General features: G+C 35.5%; 1 protein-coding gene across 12 annotated transcripts in view; it reads right to left on the bottom strand.

Annotated features, from left to right (window-relative positions):
* dab1.L (Dab, reelin signal transducer, homolog 1 L homeolog) overlaps positions 1 to 24,029 on the bottom strand; it is a 425,953-nt gene that overhangs the window by 41,239 nt on the left and 360,685 nt on the right. For all 12 annotated transcript variants that reach the window (XM_018258283.2, XM_018258282.2, XM_041590415.1 and 9 more), the window contains 2 exons: positions 4,149 to 4,280; positions 714 to 833 (listed from right to left, as the gene is read on the bottom strand). In XM_018258283.2, the coding sequence (XP_018113772.1) occupies positions 714 to 833; positions 4,149 to 4,280 (252 nt within the window). The remainder of the gene's footprint in view (positions 1 to 713; positions 834 to 4,148; positions 4,281 to 24,029) is intronic.

Below are 24,029 nucleotides of genomic sequence, written 5' to 3'. Positions count from 1 at the left end.
CCAAAGTATGAAAACTACAGTTAGAAAGTGAGATGTTTGATGTATTTTGAAATCACAGAAAACTAAATGTTCAGATTTAGTATCATATTATAAGGTTAAGATGTGCCTTTTGGTTGTTGATATACTACATCTCCCAGAATTACAATTAACTATTACTGTTTTTAATAGTATAACAACAATTTTAGGGCAAGCAATGAGGTTTATCCTATGATGAACTGTCACAAGACCGTACTGTATATTGCACTTGATACAGGCAAGCCCATTTATTAAAGGTGAAATTTCAGTGGCATTAGAACCTTTTGAAACCACTTTTTAAATGCTATTACTCTCCAAATATAAAAAGTATGGGAAAAAAACATTTTTTCAGATAATTACTACTTAAATAATCCAAAAAACTCGAATTTGTAGAGAAAAAATATGATTTGTGAAAAAAAGGAAATCTGAATATTGGTAAATATGCTCCTCAATGTAATACTGTATGGAATAATACAAACTATCAATGGCCTGTTGGCCTATAGCGAAAATATTTACAAACTAAATCACAAATTAAAAACCCGAGTGAGTTTAAAACCATCTTGTATCTCAGATAAACTCTCAAATGAAACTCCTTTGTTTTCACATATAAACTAAAATATACTTTTACAAGGTTGATCGGTTTGCCTGTTGACATTTCTAGCATTTTCAAAAAACCAAGGCCAAGGCCAAAAAGATACCTGATACACAGCTTGTTCACATTGCTTATCTTTTTGTGCCTTTTTCTCCATTTCTTCCCTCTGCTTCAGCTCATAGATAAGCTGAAATAAATCTCTCAAATCCAAAATGACAGGCTCTGCCTAAAATGGAAGTACAATATTTGAAATTAGTTTCTGGCAACGTTTTCATCTAAAATGCTTTTGACAAAGAGAAAGAATGTTATTGTATATAAGATCTGAATCTTAAATATTATCATGTGCGTACTGAAATGCTAGATTTTGCATGTAAATCAAAGTTTCATGAGGTGGTGATTAATCAAGAGGTAAGGTAGGAAAACACAGCTTCTGTGGAGGCTTGAGACAAATATATTTGGAAAATATTTCTGACTCACACTAGTGAAATGTGCTACAGAAGTAAAACAGAATGCCATATAAACTAGGACGTCTGTACAAATTGTAATATATATCATCTAAATTGCATAGACAAAAGTACTATACTTTTTGTTCACTTTAAAGCTAGAAGTCAGAATACAGGAAGGACTTGCATTTCAATTAAGGGTAAAACTAAGGCAAGTAAATTGAATAATCTAAACAACAAGTACTGTAAATGGGTTATAAACAAATGGTGACACACAATCATAACTTATACATAGGCAAATTAAAAAAAAAACAGCTATTCCTCAAAATATTTAATTATGTTGAGGATAAATGTTTGCATTGCTATTAAGTACACCTATTTGCTTTCATCGACAATTTACTCTTTATAGCAATTAATTAGACATTTGTCTTCATTGCTCTAACTATCCTTAACCAAGCAAAGCAAATTGGTATAGGTTACTGATTGAGAATTATGTACCTATATTAGATTATTAGCTACACTGACTCTAGGGACAACCTAAAGCAGCTCTAAGGCTAATGTCAAATAAGGCTGTTTTTCCTTCTATGTCAGCCTATGTGCACACTAAAGAAGTGAAAGTCAATGCTAAAATCATCAGTTCTTGACAATAAATTTGGAGGAAATCAAAAGTGATTAAACAGTTGTGTTTTGGAAACCAGTCCCCTTTTTCACAAAGATTACTTTTTATATCTATTTTTGTTAACATTACTTATTAAATAATGTGTTGAACAGACTACCCTACTAAGAAATCAAGTCAAATGGAACCAGTTTTACACTACTAAGAACTATGTCTAGTACTATATAGTGTCCTTGGTTAACTATTTAAGAATAGAATTTGAGTGCTGGAAGTTTATCAGAAGATGACTAGTGATAAAGGAATCTCAAAGTATATAAGTGATTGCAGAGGATATTTGAAATGAACTCTTTCAGCTCTGACCTTTAAAAAAATAAAATCCAAAAGCATTATTCCTGATAACACTATCGTAGTATGGTAATATAAAAAAGCAGAGCTGTCATTTTTAAGCATTTTCCTCTAGTTTGCATGGAACTGTTGATCATAATAAAGTGTACTGGCACAAAATGTGCTGAGATAGGAGAAAATAGCAAATAATGCATATTTTGGCATGCTTATGGATATTTCATTTTATTATAGTGCAAAATAAAAAGGGATAACAATACTTGTAGCAGCTCTGCTAAAAAAAAAAAATTCTACTTTATATTTTAAAGTATCAGTATCAATATTTCACCACTCCTTTTTTACAAAAATATCAAATAATTTTCTGTGGTTCCATGATTAGTGAATTTCCATGCAAATTTGTGGTGAATTTCCGCGTTTCGCCACCAGCACATAAATTCAGCCAGCAAAAAATCCGATGCATTAAGAAAATATTGCAGCGCTGCAGAATAGCCGAGCGCATAAAAATTGTTGCACGTCAAAATTAATCAAACACCCATTGACTTTAATGCATTTGGACAAAATAGGTGCATGTATAAAAATTGTCACGGGCTTCAAAATTGAGGCACGTCAAAACTATTATGCATTTCACAAATTTTTCGCCATTTCGCGAATTTCACAGTAAATACGGGACAGGTTCGCCTATCACCATCCATGATTCATAGGGGAATGGAAAATTATTTATCCCTCATCAGTATCGTATGTTTGTTAAAGCTCAGCGTTACAACTGAGCCTGTGAATATGGCTGTTGAATAAGTTCTAATGATTTGGGACATTTAATAAAAGCCAAAAGGCTTTGATAAATGTGCCAGTTCATTAAAACACTGACAGTCAGGAAAACATTAATAAATGTGATAAAAAAAATCAAACTACTGGGAAGCCATGAGGATTCTCGAGTTCAAATTTTCATAAATCTGCCATATTACATTTTGTAGTTCTGGTAACAATGCAGTATTTCCTGTTAACATCTGGGTAATTAATATGTTTTGTTGCATTTGCTAGACAGAATATTCTGTATTTATTGAGCAAAAAAGCAATGGGTAATTGCTAATAAAATATACATATTATTAAGGGTTTAGAATGATATAATAAAACAACCAGACTCTGCCTTCAGCTAGTCTCAAATAGCTCCACCTAGCTTGTAGATAGTTGACCCCACTGAATGGATAATTGATACCCCCAGCAAACATTTGTATTTGTACCTATAAGTAAAGTATACTGTTTATATAAAATATCACTTTTGTATTTACATAAGCACCTATAGTCTGGTCATTCATTCTACTTCTTCACTGTGACTTCCACTGTACTAAGCTGCCAAGCAGCGGTATTCACTTGCCCCTATCTGCCTATTTTGACTAATGCTCTTATATGCCCAGCAGGATAAAGCAAGATAATTCTTGCAGTTTAAGGCTATAGTGTGATGGAGGAGAGGTGCGAATCTGGCTGGGCAGGACAGTGGTTCAAGATTATATTTAAAACCCATTGTATTTATCATAGCAGGATTCTGAATTAGGCTAGAATGCTTTTCCAATCAAATAATTCAATCAAATTATTGTAGAATTATACATTCCATGTCTTCAGGGGGTTTCTATGCTGGAAACATAGAAATTTCTGAACAGACACATCATACTTATTATTATTATTATTAGATTTGTGTGATCTCATGAAAGTCTGTGATGTGAATAAAGCCCTGAGCATCATTTGATTTTTTGAAATGAGGCACAAAGAATTCTTCAATTCAATTCTTAAGAATTCACAATTCATTCCTTTTTAAAGAGCAATTCACTGAAGATTTTTGACAGCAGAAATGCTATGTTATAACATAATCTGGTAAATAATTTAATACATATTGGGGCTCATGTATAAACACTGGGCAAATTTGCACCTGGGCAGTAACCCATGGCAACCAATCAGATGATTGATTTTACTGTTCAACCTGCAGCTGGCTGAAAAAAGCTATGGGTTACTGCCCAGGTTCAAATTTGCTCACTGTTTAAAAATGAACCCCAGGACGTTTTAGTCTCACGTTGAAATATAAAATGAAACATCCATTACATTAAACCATACAGTAAGTTCTGTGATATGTACAAATTTGTATACTTACTGCCTGTGCTGTCTTTATTGCCACAAATCTATGATTTCCCTCCTTCCCACACACATATCCGAACGCTCGATGATCGGTAATGTCCTTTGCAATGTAGGAGATTTCATGGACTGCGTGATGATGATGCATTATCTAAAACATAGAAAACATTTGGTTTAAACTTTGTTTGCTTGAACTGGATGGAAGTAAATTCTCTGCAAATTCTTTAAAAAAGTTTGTCAGTATTCCATTTCGCATAATTTCTCAGTAACATCAAAATATCAGCATATTCATAGACCAATTTGCTTACAACCCAATCAATCTTTGAATATTTTAGCAATAATTAACATATTCTGGGTTGCTTTAACAAAACTTGTAATTTGACTTACTCCCTAAAAGATCATCTCTACAATTGCATGAAGGAGGCATGCACTATGGTGAGCTGTGGAGAAATCAAATGATGTCCTTAAGCTGGCCATAGATGTTGAGATCCGATCCTCATCGTGAGACCACGATTTTCCATTTTGCCAGGAAAACAAAGGGGAGCTGCCTGCTTGGGACTGATAAAGATTTTTTAACCTGGCCGATCAATTTCCTGATAGATGTCGGCCGAAAAATCGAAAAATCTTGAGATGTGCGATCGTTCGAACCCCACTAACTGCACGATAATTTCGAAGGATGGGTCGGACTTCGCTAAAATCGGTCGTTCGGCAAGAAGAATCATCGCGTCTATGGGGAGCTTTACTCTTATACTGTATACGATGGAAAAAAGCTCACAATCCTCAAAACAAAACTCGTCAAGATACAAATCTTCCAACAAATACCTTTAATATAAAGAAGACAATGGTTTCATCTTGCCAAAGCCAAATACTTTCAAGTAAGGCTATTTAATCAAAAGAATAGAGTTCTGCCTTATCTACAAGTCATTTTAAAGTATTATTATCAAGTATTATTTAAGGCCAGTAATCTATATTTTGGCAAAAGTAAAGATTTGCAGTTGATGCAACAGAACAACAAAAATAACATAGAACTAACTTTTCTAGTTTTAGTGCCAATAATAAAATTATCTTATAAGCTTGCAGTTAACAAACTTACAATTTGTTTTGCTTTCAGAACTGTATTGCTCATATTGCACAGCATATTTGAATCAATTTAATAATGTTTAAGTATTCAAAGGTAGCGCCCAGAAAATCTGAGGGGATGCAAGCCAAATGCATGCCATTCAGTTCCACAATGATCCGAATCTGTTTATCAAAGGAAGAAGCATTGTAATTGTTCATCTCGAGAATAATATCCATATTTACAAGATTGTATCTGACATTAAATCATGCATATATGAAGTACTTAAGAAAGCAAGACTGATGGTACTGTCAGTGTTGCTTCTTGTGAATTTGCTGTCACAGATGCTGAAGAGTTGTTATGCACAATATCAACTATCCATATTAATATGTGAGCTCAAGAGGGTTCTAGTTTGTATATAATATATACCTTATACATATATAACTTATATAAAGATGAAAGTTTGGCAGCTTGTTTGTTGGCTGCTCTGTTCATTATAAGTTCAGAAAAGCAGGACCATCCTTACAAAAGAGGTCAGTAATTACTTATGTTACCACATTAATTTTACACAGAACACCTACGTTTTTTTTCAGGTTGAGTGTATGTGGTCCACTTGCCTGCAAATCTCATTGACATCGCAATATCTAAAGCCACATAAAAAGAAAGAATATAGAGTACCATTTAGCACTCTGTTGAGCCATTTGTACTACATTAAAGTGCAAACTGGTCAGACATTTAAGGGGGGTTATCATATCATATATTGTACATGTACTTATTGTAGTCTTGGTAAATGACTTGAGAACAAACCATCTTGAGACCAATACATCTTTTCACTAATCCTGCCTTCTATTCCAGGGGAGGGATGTCTAGTAAGACATGATTATACCCTGTTCAACTAGCCACAGAGCTATTTGCAATACGTTACCTCTGACTGTAATAGCCTACATAAATGTCCACCATGAAAGTTTATACATATTTTAATTGGACTTCAATAAAATTGCCTCCACACCCTTATTCTGACTTCATTTGGTTTGCAAAAAATGGACACAAAGGATTAAAGAATATGAAAATGATTTATGAGATATAACTTTAAAGGGATAGATAATACCTTGTGAATTGTTGAAATACGTATTTTTTGCCTCTTAAAATATGTCATCAGTGGAGTTATTTATTTCCATAGCAGTTAATTAAACACGTTTCTTTTAAAAATATGTTAAAGAATTACCTAATTTAGTTAATTTATGATCACGAAATACAGTAAAAATGCATGCAAAATTGTGGGTGTAAAAACACCATTCCCTATGGTGCTTTTCACAAAAATGTGTTGTAAGGGCAATTTACATGGTGCGTGGATACAAAGAAACCCTGGAAGTAGAGCATGCCCTGAGAATTGTCATTTCCAGAGCTACCTTCACTTTTTGCACCTACACAGAAACACACACGTAGCTGCAGCATTCAAAACTTTAAGGGTATCCTTGAGTACATGGAATCCTGAAAAGTACATTTGCCTCTATCTGCCTACTATCAGGCCGGTGTTGTGGGCAATCCACAAAGGCCCAGGCTTAGAGCAGCAAACATTGGGAGGCGGCATGCCACCCGATGGCCGCATCTCCACACAGGACTGGGTGGGAACTTGAAACAGCGGGTTTAAATCTCCTGCCCCCCCCAGTCCCCATAGGAATCTGTCTCGCTGGACCAGTAGCATCAGAGGCAAGATGATTGTGAGTGGCAGGGGTGGGTGCAAGAAGGGGGGAGGTTGGGTGCGAGCAGGTGGGGGGACCGGATTGTGTTTAAGCGGAGGATGACAGATCGGGGGTGAATGGGGAGGCTGCCTAGGGGCGCAGCAACTTTAAATCAGGTCCTGCCTTCTATAATCAACAAAATACAACATTAAGCCATATTCAATCTTTTGGATAGAGACCAGGGTCATTTTGTAGTCCAATCAATGGCTGATTTTGGACAGCTGATTAAAATGTTCCTGTTAATCCATTGTATAAATCTTGTCTGCCTGCACCTGTCCAAATGCAGAAAACTCAAAAATTTAGTTTATATCACTGGATATAATGTCCTGATATTTAGCTAAATGAGTTACCTAAAGTTTTGTTTTGGTAATAAATACCATATTATATCTAATGGTCTGATTCTTCTAGAGAGGTCTAATAGCACTGAGGTTTTGCATGCTTACACACTGATCCATGACCAGATATCAGTAGTAATTTATAGAAAGTCAAAAAGATAATGAATCCATAAATTGTTTCTCTCAACTTGCAGCATAAAATGTATATAATGTCAACTGTTGCACCATAAAGTAAAAATTGGAGCTGCACACACTCTTTTAAAATACAAAATAGGTGGAAAGGCTAGATGGCTCTTAAGGATTTAAGATAAAAGTCACACCAAGGGTGTTATTTATCAAAGGTTGAGGGTTTTTTATACTTTGAATAAACGCACAACTCAATTTTTTACCGATTTAAGTAAAAATTCGAATGGAAAAAACTCAAATCAGTGAATTTAGGGTTAAAAATACCAAATACTCCAATGAATTTGAATTTTTGGGGAAAAAATTGCTCAAATTAATCAAGTATTTGAGCTAAACCCACTGAAAAAAACCTGAACATCGTGAAGACTATATCAACTTCTGATGAAAAGCTGTGAATCATTTATTTTCCTCTCAAGTAGTAATTCCCCATTTGTAGTATTTATGACAATATTTATTTTGGTTCCAAGCCCCCAAGAATTATTTGATGTAAATGTATGCAGCGGTAATATGGAACCACTTAGATAAGCATGTCTAGGAGAATAGCTTTCCGTATTTGACAGATATCTTGTATTCACATTCAATACATTCTGGATTATATTAAAAATCCCTATCTAACTGTGCACAGAAGAAAGTGGTTCAACCATGCAAAGTTTGTCAAGAGCATTTGAGTCTTTCCCAATTAAAAGCTATCACCTACCACATAATTGCTTTCTTAGAGAAATGAGGAGAATTCATATTCTAAAGAACTTGACAACAAAAGCTCTCATCTTACAGAATTCCATGCTTTAATGTCTTTGACAATTCAAGAAAATCCTCTACTGTCAACCACATTAACTTTTCTGTAGAAAAACAGTTCAGGTCTGACATCTGTTCATTGATTACATTAATAGCTACGAGCCCTTTATAATATGTTACTGTCTGCACTGCTCATCAGGATAAGGACAATAGTCATAAAAAAATATATTTAACATGGAGAACAATGGCATTCCTTTGCTTAATGGACATTTCCCATTGATAAGACCACATCTTCACTGCTAGAGTAAACAGTGGAGCTGAATAATTCACAACATACTATACCTGAAATAACTATAATAGCTATACCTTAATACACTGGCTCTGTAATGCATGAATGTGTCACAAAAAACACATAAAGGGGATGCTATGTCATAGAACTAGATATGCCTACACATAGATGGCAAAGGTGAAAAGCACCTGTAAAATCTATCATTGAATTAAAGTTTTGATGTCTTTATTTTGACATTACTATTATACCTTTATAAGAAGCGAGGGTTTGGTATTTAGATGGTAAAATTGCTTTTAAAAAAAAGATGATATTTTGAATTTGCATTTTCCCTGTTAAATTCGTTTTATGGTTGGCAACTAGTGATGGGCAAATTTCTCCTGAAAAAATTGTGAAACTTGAAAATTGACGCCCGCATCCAATTTTGGACATGCGTCCGAAAAGTCTCTCGTCTCAATTTTGACACTGGCGTTAAAGTCAATGGGCGTCGAATAGAGTTGACACACGGCGATTTTGACGCGATTGACTTTTCCAATACGCGCTCAAAAATTTTTGACTCCAACAAAAATTTTTGGACGCTGCCGTTAATGTCAATGGGCGTCCAAATAGTGTTGATGTGCGGAGATTTTGATGCGAGCAACTTTTCGGATGCGCGTCCAAAATTTTCCAAAACGCAGAAATTCCCCGAAAATTCACGGCAGGCGAATTTATTCGCCCATCACTATTGCCAACTTCTTTGATGTGATCTACAGCTTAAAGCAAATTCTAAGCAAAGAAATGAGATTGATGGTCAGGTTTTCTATAAGCTTACAGTAGATACTAAATCTTGTACATAATGGTATTTCCCTTTTTTCACACCAAATTAAAGGGGGTTAATCGCCACATATACAAGGGGTTAATCGGTGCCTGGAAAAAAAAATTGCATGCCTAGAAAAGTAATAATAGCATGTAAAAAATATTTTTACTAAATTGGAAAAAATTTATAATTGTTATCATTAATATTCCTTAGTGCAATCATGCATGATGATTTTCCTGGTATTCTGCATGAGTGTGTCAACTTACTTTTGTAAAACAGCAACATGCTATTTTTAATTAATGAGAGTCTATTGTTATAACAGAGCAGCAATACACAAAAGTCATATCTTCTACCAGAAAAAAAGCCCTTGTTTATAGAGCAGCATACTTTAATTGGTCATAAAAGGGTTTTTTACATTGTTTTTAATAAATCCATTTTATTTTTGGAAAATATATATATGAGATTTGATTTTCAAATAGTAACACATTAAATGGCTAACAAAGGCGTAATAAATATCAAAGGGCCCCACAGCCCTTCCCAAAATGTATAGGAGTTGACCTGTTTTACAAATATCTATTGAAACTGAATATGAATTAGGGCATCATGGGGCCCCTATACCCCCTGGGCCCCCCTGCAGCAGGGCCTGCTTCCTCTCTAGTTACGCCCCTGATGGCTAAAGTACTTATCATATTTGGGCCACAGCTAGAATCTATTCTGGAGTTAAATATGGTACAGCCTTTTTCTTCTGGCAGTGATATAAATGGAAGTTGGCCATTTTGCTAATGTTTATTGATCACATTCTAAATCTTATGTTCAGCGTGATCCTGTGTCTACAATCCCATACACCAAATAAGACCATGGAAGCACAGAATCCAGCATTTAGTTCAGGCCTAATTTCAGCAGGATTTGTATTCAGTTAAATCGTATACAGGTATGGGAACTGTTATTCAGAATGCTCGATTTTCCAGATAATGGATCCATAATTTGGGTCTACATGCACTAATTGTACTCAAAAACAATTTAAACATTAAATAAACCCTGCAGGCTGGTTTTGCCTTCAATAAGGATTCATTATATCTTAGTTTAGAGCAAGTACAAGATTCTGTTTTATCGTTACAGCGGAAAAGGGAATAATTTTTTAAAAAGTTATTTATGGGTTACTTGGATAAAATGGAGTCTATGACTTTCATGTAATTCAGAGTTTTCTACATAACAGGTTTCCGAATAATGGATCCCATACCTGTATAAACCTTTAAGTCACCTGACTTTAAAGTACTAGATGTCTAAATGTCATCTAAAAGACAATGTTTTGTTCAATGTTTTTAATCAAATTTAAGGTGGTTATTTATTAAAGCCCGAATGCCATAAACTCGCCTCAGTAATCTCTCCCGATCGAGCCATGACACACATAGCCAGAACATAATTTACTCTTTTGTATTTATCTAACCAGCATGTGGGTCCAGATTAAAAACAAACTAATTTAGAGAAATGTAAAGATGGAGGTTGTGTTTTGACTAGCAATGGGCAAATTTATTTGGCAGGCATGAATTTGCGGCAAATTTCCACTTTCTCCCGCCTGCAGAACTGCGGCAGGAAATTTGCTGCAACGAAAAAATTGTTGCGCACATAAAATTTTTGCACATCAAAATTATTCAGTCGCCCATTGACTTTAATGCATTTGGACAAAATAGTCGCAAAATAGTCGCAAAATTATTTTGACATCTATTGAAAATTTTAGAATTTACTGCGAAACAGCAAAAAATTTGCAAAACACATTGAAGTCAATGGGTGTCAAATTTATTTTGATGTGTGTTAATTTCGATGCCTGCAACACTTTTTGAAATTCTCCTATTTTGTCCAAATGCATTAAAGAAATTGGCCATCCGAATATTTTTTTTGACATGGCGGATTTTTCGTCAGTGAATTTTCCTGCAGTTTCGCAAATTTATTGGCTGGAGGCGAAATGCAGAAATTCGCTGCAAATTCGCCTGGCGAATTTATTCGCTCATCACCAGTTTTGACTTTTACTAGACATTTATAGGTTAAATTGTTTTTAGGAACTCATAGCGCATCAACAAAGGCATGGTCAGCTGAATAGGGCCATAAAAGAAATTTGCATGGCAGGGACAAATTTGTAACTATAACACTGTAGCTATTCCCCTACTTATAACATCCTGAAAGCTAAATACTTAAGACATTATACCTGAAGTGGATACAAATTAATTTGTCAAATAAAAATTGCAATTAAGTATTTGGCATATTCACAATACTTTATTTGTTTTAAATTATTTATATATAAGTAACAGATAAATCAATTTTACTATAAATCTCATATACTAAATAAAACTGGATATTAAAAAGAGGGCATTTTCTGAAAATACCATGCTTTTATGCATGCCGATTATATTACATCATGATAAAAACATATAATTGATAAAGAATATACCATATACAGGTGTAGTGTATATATAGATATATAATATAAATAATGCTGTATTTTACTTAATCACGTTTCTGTCCTGTTGAGTTTATTGAGAGATTACTTTGTTGGCTTGTTCTTTGGTTTCAAATCCAGTTCCAGACTTGTCTTGAAATTGTCATCTCTTCATGTTGAATCAAATTTCCTTTTCTAGCCCAGAGCCATTGTTTTGACTTAGAGTGAAATTGGCAGAGTCTAAAATATCGAGCATCTGTAATCACTGGGGGCTATGTTTTCATCCGTAAAATCTTAAAGTGACCTAATTTAGTTGCTGGTTTCTATGTAAAAAGATTTAGTAGCTTTCCATCCTGCTTAAGCAATGTACAAGGTGTTCTGCTAAACATTATATTCTAGTCAGCTCAGTCGTTATAATAAACTTTTGTACCAGCTGTTTTCTAAAGAAATTATCAGACTGTGTAAATGAGTAAATATTTCGAATTCACCCCGGTCACAGAAAGAGGCCACAGGTAAAAAGTAAAAAATGGTATTCTGATTGGCAGATAAAAAAATGGCAACCTGTGTCTAACATTGTACTTTGCAAACTGCCATTGGAGTCACAGATAATCCCTTTTATTTTTTTTATGCCCATTATGCTTTTTGGTACTTTTCTACAACCACTATGATTTTTTACACGTTATGACTCTGATGTTCTTGTCCTTTGCTCAGCTATTGGTAGGCTGAATTTTTTTTATGTGCCTGTATGTTTTACATTCATTGTTTTTTTAATTCTTAACATTTACCACATTTGCTTTTTATTTATATACAGAATGATAATGGGAACAAGAGAAAATGATAGATAACACAGTGAATTTGGGCTAGAATGACAAGGACATAAAGCGGGTTATTTATCAAGGTACGAATTAATCTCAATATTGTCTGCTACAAACTCCGATCTAAGCCGCTCGGGTTTTTAACGCTTATTTATTATTACATTTTCCTTAAAATTTGCTTTGCGGTAAAAACTTAGATTTTCAGGATTTTTTTGGAGGTTTCACCTGATTTTCACGAGTTTTCACCCGAAACCTCAGATTTTTGCCTGAAACCTCCAAAAACTTCTATTACTGTAGAGGGCAACTAATCATATTTTATACCTCTGCATAGATATTTAATTACATTGGGAAAGTTGCCTGGTGTGACCTTGATGTTAGTAAATCAATAGCATTAAAAAATAAATTAGTTATATTGCTCCTATTTTTATAAGCTTAAAGGAGAAGGAAAGGTTAAAACTAAGTAAGCCTTATTAGAAAGGTCCATCTAAATATACCAGTAAACCCCCAAAGTAATGTTGCTCTGAGTCCCCTGTCAAAAGAAATACTGCATTTCTTTCCTTCTATTGTGTACTCATGGGCTTCTGTATCAGACTTCCTGCCTTCAGCTTAAACCTCATTGCCCTGGGCAAGAGCATGCTCACTTTGCTCCTCTCCCCCCCACCCCTCCCTTCTCTACTGTAATCTGAGCCCAGAGCAGGGAGAGACTCAGGCAGGAAGTGATGTCACACCACATTAATACTGCAGCTCCTATTCTAAACAAACAGAGTTTCTAGAGCTTTTTACTCAGGTATGGTAAAACATTCTACAGAATAAATATAGCATTCTAGGTTGCACTATTGCAGCTAATCTATTGGCAATAAAATGCCTCCGTAGCTTTCCTTCTCCTTTAATAAGGCATTGGCAGTCAATATATACTTTTCTTCTTAATATTTCTGATCACATGTTTGCACAATGGCCACAATTAATCATGACTTTTGAGGCTTTTTTAATTTCTGATATAATTAACTTTCTGATATAAATTAAACAATTCAATGGTTTTAACATTATTTGTAAATTGCTATTGAAAGCAGTATCAGCCTGTCTGTTTATTCTGTGCTGTGATCGTTATGACTCCATTGAAGCATGTTTATGAACATTAGAGATAAATATCTCCGGAGATTATACCCATACAACCCATCAGATATTTGCTTTTGTTTTCTAACTTGTAGTTGACTTTTTAAATCTAATTGCTGATTAATTGGCATAAGCATCTTCGGGGATCTCCAGAGATAATTATTTCCAGTGTTAATAAACATGCCCCAAAGTTTCTCGTCAAAACCAGGAGTGATTAAAAAACAAAAGAAGGAGACAAAGACATATGATTTCAGTTGCAATTGCAATTAAAAATAATGTTAAAAACAGGGGCAATTCATTGTTTACTAGAATAACATTTCCCCAAAACCTATAGGCTAAAGGAGAGCTCCTCCATAAACTATACAATATATATATATATATATATATATATATATATATATATATATATATATATATATATATATATATATATATATATATATATATATATATATATATATATATATATATATATATATATATATAACAAAGTTGACTATATATATATAGATATAGATATAGATATAGATATAGATATAGATATAGATATATAGATATATATAGATATATACACACACACACACAAATCTCAAACTTTTACATTTGCCAAAAAAGACAATTAAACCACCACAAAGGACAAACCTGCAGTATTCTATGAACAGCCATGATCCAATTAAGAAATTAGCAAGTTTTCCATTTACCAACACTTTTAGCCAGTTCTCTGTCCAAGTACAAATACTAAGTTCCACACCAATATTTTTTAATTTAAAAAGTAACCTTCTGTGTGTACCAAATACTTTAGTGAAATCTAAGACGATCACATCCACTGCCACCTCAGAATTTAGGTTTCTTCTCACTTCCTCATAGAAGGCAATTACATTTTTCTACCTAGATCTATTGCACTTAAACAGTGCTGGTTGTGACATAAGATATATTCAAGTATCTTATCCCACACTGTGGGGAGATTGTGAGGCTTTCTGAAGCATGGAAAGGTGCATGCTAATTGGAGAAAATCAGGGCTTTTGTAAATGGATATATGAACTAACTACCCTTAGTGGGGTAAAACTTCTACTGACAAGAGTAATTATGATCGTAAATTGTAGTAACAATAATTTTCTTTGTAGCATAAGGTTTTATATATAAAATACATCACTGTCAGGAATAGGTAGGGGCATTGTGGAGGCAGAGGTGTCAAGGGTGAGTCTATTAAGCAGGAGCTGTTAGTGCTCATGGGACAGGGATTACAAAGGATAGGATCAGGGAGATAAGGGAGAAGAAGAGTCAGAGCAGAGCAGAAAAGAACTGGAACAATCAGGGCTGGAGCAAGGTTCAAGGTTCAGACCAGAGCTATGAACCACAGCTAGGTGCAATGTCACAGTGCTCAGAAATACCAATGCTCAGGCACTAGTTGTGAAGAGGTCTGGCCTTATATAGGACAGGATCAGCCCTGATTGGCTGACCCCAACCCACCAATCAGGATGCTGGGTGAAATGACTAATCCTGAGACTCAATAGAGGAATAAATGCAAACTGGCTGGCTGGCTGCTCTCCTGGCCCAGTGTTTAATGCAAGCAGCCATTGACCGGGAGGTCCCAAGATCAAACCCCAGCAGAGTCTGACAATAAAAATGTAAACTGTATTGGACAGGCACCTCTTTTCCTCCTGTTTTAGCACATGGCACTTCAACTTTGTAACTCTGTGTATTGATTGATTAACTATTTTTTTTGTTTAATAGTTTTATTGTATTCATTCGTATTTTATATTTGTTAATGTTTGTCCTTCATGTTGTGCTTTTCCTGCAGTGTAGAAATGTACAGTGCTGCATACACAAGTAGTACTGTAATGAAGATATAGATACATACTCAAAAGTAATGCAATGCAAGCAAGAGAGTTCCTATTAAACTAAAAAGGCATATGTCAAAATTCAGACCGTTAGAGCTAAGTGAGTCTAATAAAATGGAAATAAAATAAATGTAATCGCCTGAAACAGATACTTTATTGCCAATATGGGAAATCAAAAAAGTTCAATCAAATAATCACAGCGATGAACATGTTACATTGGTGGCATATCTTTTATGTTCTAGTCTATATCAATAAGCTTTTTGTATTTATGAACTGTGTACTAATCAATCCACATTGATCAAACTAAATGCATTTCAGGGTTATCTTTTAATAGTTGGGGGAATGGAAATATCCAAGTCACGCTTGTCTGTGCCAAAATGCATACTAACTCTCAACTAAATATGGCAAGTATTCACAGATCCCACAAATGTGCATTAATACAATAACAACACATTAGGTAAAAATAGAACTAAGCTTTTTTGTGCTAAAGCACACGTTGTCAGGAATGACGACAAATCGAACCCTGACATTTGTGTTTAGAACCTCCTGCACTATTCTGGTGAGCCACTGGGGGGTCTTAGTGCTTATGGTGGACACTGCCCTGAACAGACTTACAATAATTTTTCATTTTCAACAACATGTGTTGTCAATTAAGCAATGAAGGCCCTTTATAAGCCTGTGCAATAGAACTTTCTGTTGCTTGATAATCTGAGCGCCTGAGCCCGATCTAGCTTCTGACGTGCATGATTCCTTATTCCTGTGTTTCCTGCCTGGCTCCGTGTCCGCTACCTGTTTTCCTTGCTCCTGCCCTCCTATTGCCACCTGGTACCCGACTCCTGCTGCTGTGGATTTCCCTGGTTTTGACCTCCAGCCTGTTTATCAACCTTGCTGGTCTGCTGCCTGCCATTTGACCTCAGACTGCCCTTCGGACTTCACCTGTCTACCGCCAGCCGTGCCCATTTTGCCTGTTTCTGGACTTTGCCCACAGGTCTGTATTTGGGACTCCTGTCTGTTTGATTATTTTCTTATTTTGCTATTAAATCTATTCTCTTTGCTTTACCATGGCTTCTGCTAATTCTCCATCCATTCAAGGGTGTTTCTGGGGTTACTCTGCAAATAGGCTCCTGCCCCGTGGTCAGTGGACAAACCTGACACACGTATTGCTTGATTAAGCCAATGATTAAGGGCACCATAGCAGGAAATTCTTAAAGGGGAAATAACACAGATAAGAAATTATCTAATGTGATACAGAAGCTGAAAATAAAATATTTTTCTAATATACTTCTATTAAAATAATTATTCATCTCTTTATAAAAATGAATCATTAAGTCAAATAGAAAGTATGCTAGTGTCTGATCTAAGAGGAGTGGGTGTGGTACAACCCTTCTGTGATGCAACTCGAACGTTTTCACAAATAAATCGAGCAACTCGAACGTTTTCACGAATAAATCGAGCAATTCGAAAGTTTTCAAAAAAAAAAACTGAGCAATTCTAACGTTTTCATGAAAAAAACAAGCAATTTGACTCCAGCAATTTGAACATTTTCACGGAAAAATTGTGAAAATCGAAAATTGACACCAGCGAATGAGATGAGACAGACAGACAGACAAGCTGCAAAAGCTGATTTTAACTACATTGGTCTAGATGGCAACATTGGATGTCTTGTGAATGGGGCTGGTTTGGCTATGGCAACAATGGATATAATAAAACTTCATGGAGGTACACCGGCAAACTCATGAATAATGAACAAATTTGTCCCATTTCGATTCGCCACTAAATTGGCGTTAAATTCATGAAACGTGAATTTTGATGCTGGCGACCATTCCCTGGCATCAAAATTTACTCCACCGTCAAAATTGACGCCACTGGCAATTTTGACGCCAGCGCCATTTGATGCACATTAAAGTCAATGGGCATCCGTTTAATTGTTGCTGGCATTGGAAACTGTCGCCGGCATTAATATAATTTTGATGTCTGCAAATGTTCGTGGCAAATTTGCCAGCGGCAAAACGCGGAAATTCGTCACAAATTCGTGCCTCTCAAATGAATTCGCCCATCAGTATTCATGAAGTAACAAAAGCATTTAGACTTATTACATTAAATAAACCATCCTAAGAGGGTAGAAGGGGGTTTGGCAGGATCAAGAAAAAAAACCATTTCATCCTAAACGTTCAACTACCTATCAAACAGAATAAGTTGCTGCTCATTTTATTACTTAGATATAAAATCATATTTATACATGCACTTTCTGAATCAACAAGTGTCCTGCCTAATTATTCAAATGCATTCAAAGAATTTTTTATCTCCACCTTGCTTATTCATTTTTATTGGGTATTATTGTTTAATCCTCAGCAGCAGCACTAACACCTATTCAAATCCTTACTCCTTGAAGCAGATGTGAGATAAAGGACTGGCCAATGTTTTTTTCCTGCTGGGAAAAAATAAATAAAAAAATAAATGGTTAAACCAGAAAAGATGGGTAATGTTTTAATGAGTGGTAATGATTGTTCACTATCCATCCTTGTCACACCAACACTGAGTAATGTTTGAGGTGGTTAATGTGTACTAAAATGTATGGCATAATTTGCATTTTATAGGCAAAATGATGGGGCAGATTTATTAAGGGTCGAATTGAAAATTCAAATTTGAAAAAAAAAATTCTAATTTTCGAGATTTATCATACTCTGGCCCTTTTTGAATTTGATTATTCGCCACCTAAAACCTGCCAGATTACTGTTTAAGTCAATGGGAGAGGTCCAGGGAACAATTTGGAAATGTTTGCAGCCTTCCTGACATTTGAGGTTTTTTTTTTGTTGTTTAAATTCATCTAAGTTTAAAAAAATTTGATTTTATTAATACATTTCCCCAAATTGAATTTTAAATTTATTCGAATTTAAAAACTCACATGAATTTCGAAATTCGACCCTTCAAAAATGTACCTTGATATGTTGTGTTGTAGAGTACAGGTATGGAATTCGTTATCCGAAAACCTGTTATTCCCAAAGTTCCAAATTATGAAATGGCCACCTCCCATAGACTCCATTTTATCCAAATAATCCAAATTGTTTTAAAATGATTTCATTTTTCTCTGTAATAATGAAACAGTAGCTACTTGGTCCTAACTAAGATATAATTAATCCTTATTGAAAGCACAACCAGCCTATTGGGTTTATTTAATGTTTACATGATATTCCAGTAGCCTTAAGTATGAAGATCCAAAATACTGAAGGGTCCATTATCCGGAAAGCCCCAGGTCTCGAGCATTCTGGATAACAGGTCCCATACCTTTACTGATGGCATCTTGCGCAAATCTATTTCTCCATTCAGATACACCAGCACATCCAGAGGTCACTGGCAACTTGTAAATGACTTTCAGCACATAAACATTCAAATGTACTGAGCTTGTGGGAAGGGTCGCCATTAGGGGGATACAGCAATCAGGTGCACTGTTGTAGAAGGGGACCCCAAGATGGAAAAGCATGATCAGTGGATCATGTGCAGAGATTTTGCCTAGTTGGAGAGATTGAGTAGGAGGATCCTATGATTACTGATAGTGGCCCTGCTTGTTGGTACATTGTGGGGTCTATTTTCCACCACTTCTAGCATGATGAAGATTGTATCATACAGAAAAAAAATGTACAGTGTTGTTGTAGATGCACTGCACAAAGCATTAAGGCAGGAAAGTTATAGATCAAGTTGGCCCTGTCAATCCCAAAAGTTGGTACACCAAGACCTTCAGGACATGTGTTTTCTTTTCCTAAGTGGGGCCCACTGAGGGTACAGTTCAAGGGTAACAGGTGTTCTATGTAAAATTTTGCCTCATCATTATTTCTTTGTAAGAAATATGAGATATTTGCAAGAATGCATTAGGAAAAATAGCCATTATTTAAGGGTTATGGTTGATGGTAATTTGTCTTGGAAATGCTACAAGTCACAGACTGACCATGACCATGTAAAGTCACAAGTCCAAGGTGATGTTTTATAGCCTTATCAATTACAACAGAGGGTACATTATTAATTATAATCCATACTTTTCAGTGAATCTCATGACAAAAAAGGGGTTGGTAATACCTGTTCTCTCTTTAACCCAGGGGAATACTGCTCATCACTAGCACAGCATTTGTGTGAATAGAAAAAATGGGCTCACATTGGGCATCAGACAACAATAAGTAAGACTACTCTTTGGATTTTTCTTGGGTATCAAAATTACTGTAGAATATTAACCAAACTGAAGGAAGGAAAGTGTCAATAAAGAGTTAACTGCACTTTCTACAGTCCTTGCACTTTTGCCCTCTTTTGGCAGCGCAGAAACTAGATAAGAACATTTTCGAGGTTTGATCTCAGAGATGGAATTTTAAATTAGCAATAGATATTTCACCTTAAAGTCCAGTAGGAATTAAAGAAAGAAAACAGACTGCTGTGGAATGCAGAAAATGAGTGTAAAAATGTCCAGTCATGAATTCCTGTACTTTCAAAGGAAGATAATCATTTTAGTTTTGCTCTCATTCAGCCCTCTCTATTCAAGTCCAACTTGAAGTGGAACAGACCAGTGTCTGTTAGTGACACTGAAACAAATCTAACACCAGATGGTGCTTCAAGCTATTGAAATGTTACCAGAAGATAAATGAAAATGTTCTTTAAAACAGATTTCTCCTTCATACATTTACTTTATTTTTTATCACATCTGTCTCATCCTCCGCATACCGGCATACACTGGCTGCTGATTCCAGCTTTCCTGACTCACTTGCCAGCAAGGCTTATTAATAGGGCTAAAGAAATCTCCTGTCCTGTGCAATACCCATTCTGGCTCATCCAGATACCGATCAGGCAAGGGAGAAAATCTGCTTAGCTGGACTTGTCATATACATAGACTGTACTGAAATGGCTCCATGCATGATTCAGTATTTGGCCTTTGGATGTATTTATAGATCACCCTGGTTTTTGTTCACCACTTGGTTAGCCAAGTCCCTTGTTAGTCACTACTGAAAGGTTCTGGTGCAGAAAGAAATTTTTAGAGATTATATCCATGGCACCTGATAGTGTTGTAAAGATTAAAATCTTACTAATTAAACACAACTTGACTGCTGTTTATAAGAAAACTGTTGTTTAAAGAAGTTGCAACAGCCAAGTAGAATTACCCTTTACTATTTAAGAATGAACATATGTACAGTAGACTATGAGAGCAATATAATACAGGTGCAGGATCCGTTATGAAGAAATTCATCATCCAGAAAGCTCCAGATTACGGGAAGGCTATTTCCCATAAACTCCATTAAGCAACATGTACTTAATTCAAAGTAAGATATAAATAATGCTTAAATTAATTGTTTAACAGACTTAAGGTATGGTGATCCATATTATAGAAAGACCCCTTATCTGAAAAACCTCAGGTCCTGAGCATTCTGCATAGCAAGTCCCACACCTGTAGAAGGTGCATACACAGCTCCAGGTTTAATTGCCAATAGCAACAAACTGGAGATTTGCTTTCAAACAGAAATCGGCTGTTATGGGTTTTAGCTCTTCAGAAAGCTTCCTACCTGTTATTACAATACTATCTAAATCTGTTTTTTAAAAAAAAAATCACCCTTTCTAATATTTATTAAACGTTATACACTGCTGTCAGGCGCAAGCATAACGTCTTGATGACAGTGTGCCATAGGCATTTATTAGCAGCCTACTTCACAGACCGATTTTTCTACATAAATGCTTAGTGTTAGGCAAGATGGAAATAATCAAATGGCACCAGTATTCAACGAGATAAAAGAATACAGTATATACAATTTTAATTGAATCCCTTAGATGACAAAAGTCATAAGTACATTTTGAATTAATTAGAAGATCAAAGTGTGCTTCTTTTTGATTCTTAGGACTTTGAGGTCTTTATGCAAACATAATCAATTGCAGTAAATGGATCTTTAGACAAGAGTCTTCATATTCCTATTCCATCATTTATAATCCTATTAATTTTGTACAGTATTAGTTTTTATGATAAGAACACGTTGACCGTTCATTTACATTTAATGGTTATTGGGTTGATTCAAGGGTTTGTGTATGTTGTTTGAGTCCTTAGTCACTTCTCACTTCTGCTAAAACCAATGTTTATACACACAGGCTTTTTTTAACTACATGTAAAATTGAGCATTTACCTTTCCTCAGTTTTCTTGTTGCAGCATAATTTAGTACTTTCTCTAATATGAAGTTTTAATATACTTAAGTTGCAACTACCCCAAATTAGAAAAGGAAAAAAATGTAGCATACATTTTAGAAACTATATTTAAGATTGCATGCCTGTTTATTCGAAAATTCATGATTGTTCTCTCCTTGATAGACTTAAAGCCCAGCTTGAAGGCCAATCAGGGTAAGATTTTGAGGTTAATATGTATTTGCTAACTGTCAGGGCCTTACCGGCTCAGATGCGGAAGTCAGGACCAAAGAGGAAAACAAAATAGAGTAGCAAAGTCCAAGCGAAGTATCCAAAGGGTTAAACAAAATTTGTGGTCTTTATCCAGGCAGAAGGTCAGAAGGCAGGCAGAAAGATTCGTGGTCAGAAGGAAGCCAAGGTCAAGATACAGAAAACAGTCCAAGCACAGCACACACAGGAATGCAGTATACAAATCCTATACACAGGCAGTGTATCTGGTCTTTCGGCTTTTAAGATTGGCATCTTCCCTTGGGCACCACCATCTTGAGAGTGGCGTGGTGGAGGAGAGGAGTCCTGTCGGGGGCTCCTCACACTAACCTAAATATTCTTGGAACTATGGCTAAATGCCTGATTCAACTATAGTTTGGTTTTCTATCTGTACATATTTAATAGGCTAACTCAGAAAGCTTAACAACCACTGCATTAATGGATCTAAACATCTACAGTATAAAACAAGCTTGTTATATTTAGTTCATTTGTTGAACATGTTCTGCTTTTTCTTTTAATTAAAATGATAAACTATTGAGCAATAACAAGTACTACAGAACAGCTGGTAATAAGCTTGTGATTCCGAAAGTGTTCATTTAACTTATTATAAGACTCCAGTGGCCATTCCATAGCATTCCATAGGTCAAAAAATGAATATCTTTTCAAGTACCCTTTTTATTATGACCAAAATCCTTTAAGCATGGAGAACCCAATAATAACTGGGATTAATTCGGGCATTTTGCATTAGCTGATTATGTGTAGCAGTTACTGCCTTCTCTAGTTCTATTCTTCTAAATATTGCATTTAATAATTATACTATGGATTTTAGTTATTTTCACATGTGTAGGGCAATATAACATCTTTACTTTATTAAGGTTCCTGGGCTTGTGTAGTGTATTTGCTGCAACATATACGTCCATTCAACTTAAACTTCCCGCCATATGCAAATTAGGCAACGCTAGCATAACTTTGCTTTGCTTGGAGCAGTAACGGTAGCGCAACTTTGCCAGAGTTCGGATTTAAGTGAATTGGCATTGTCCTGACGAATCTACACCTGGCGAAGTGTTGCGATGTGAGCTAAGACGGGGCTGGTGAATTTCCGCAGGTTAGTGAATTTGCCCCCACATCTGAAAATCTGGCATTTCAGACCCGTTGAGGTTGCATATAAGTCAATGGAGCAAATTTACGAACCTCCAAAAATTCGGCAGCGACGGCTTCGCTCACAGCGCCACAGATTCGCCAGTACAACGCTAATTCACTAAAATCCGAAGTTGCGCTAGCGTTACTGCGCCAAGCGAAGTTGCGCAAGCGTTGCCTAATTTGCATATGGCGGGAAGTTAAATGTTGCAGCAAATACATTACACAACACAAGCCCAGGGAACCTTAATAAAATAAAATAGAGTTATTATATTGCCCTACACATGAGCCCAGTGTATAGTTTATGTGCCATATGTTAGGAAATGTAGAGGGGAAGCCTGTTACCCCAAAAAAATGTTACATTCTTTTTCAGCCTATCACCCTGAAAAAGGAAAAGACGCTAGTGTTTCAACTATTTTTTAGGAACTTCTATCTAATCTATTGCACTTCGCCTGGTCTGAGGTGGCGAAGGCAAGTATGATGCAAGAACATTCAGTGTAATCCACATCTTAGTGAATTTGCGTAGTCTATCGCCTTTGCTAGCGAAGTTATGCAGGCAAACGTTAGTAAATCATCAAAGTTCTGAAATGACGTCATGTTGGTGAATTTTCATTTTAGTCACTTCGCGCTTTAGTAAATTTGCCCCAATGGGAGAAGTCCCAATGATGTTTTGTGCAATGCCCCGAAGTGTTTTCAGATGAAAAAATCATGAAAATCGGATGGAAAAATTCAAAAAGATCATGAAAATCTGACTTTTTTTCCCCACAAAGCACATTTTCGGGATGATGTATTAATAAATAAGCATAAAAACGGATTTGATCAGAGTTTGTAGCATAAAATATTGAGGTAAATTTGGACTTTGATAAATAGCCCCCTATATGTGTACTATATAGTGTGACAATATACACAGCCAACTAATGTAAGTCAATTCTTGTGCATTCTTTGGTGCTTTCTTTTCTTTGTTTTAAGAGTAACAAAATGATGAAAAGCTGATATTGGTAATATATTGGGCATATA

The sequence above is a fragment of the Xenopus laevis genome, chromosome 4L (genome assembly GCF_017654675.1).
Source record: "Xenopus laevis strain J_2021 chromosome 4L, Xenopus_laevis_v10.1, whole genome shotgun sequence".
NCBI lineage: Eukaryota > Metazoa > Chordata > Amphibia > Anura > Pipidae > Xenopus > Xenopus laevis.
Note: the sequence above shows the minus strand (reverse complement) of the source record. Positions and strands in the feature narration are given on the sequence as shown.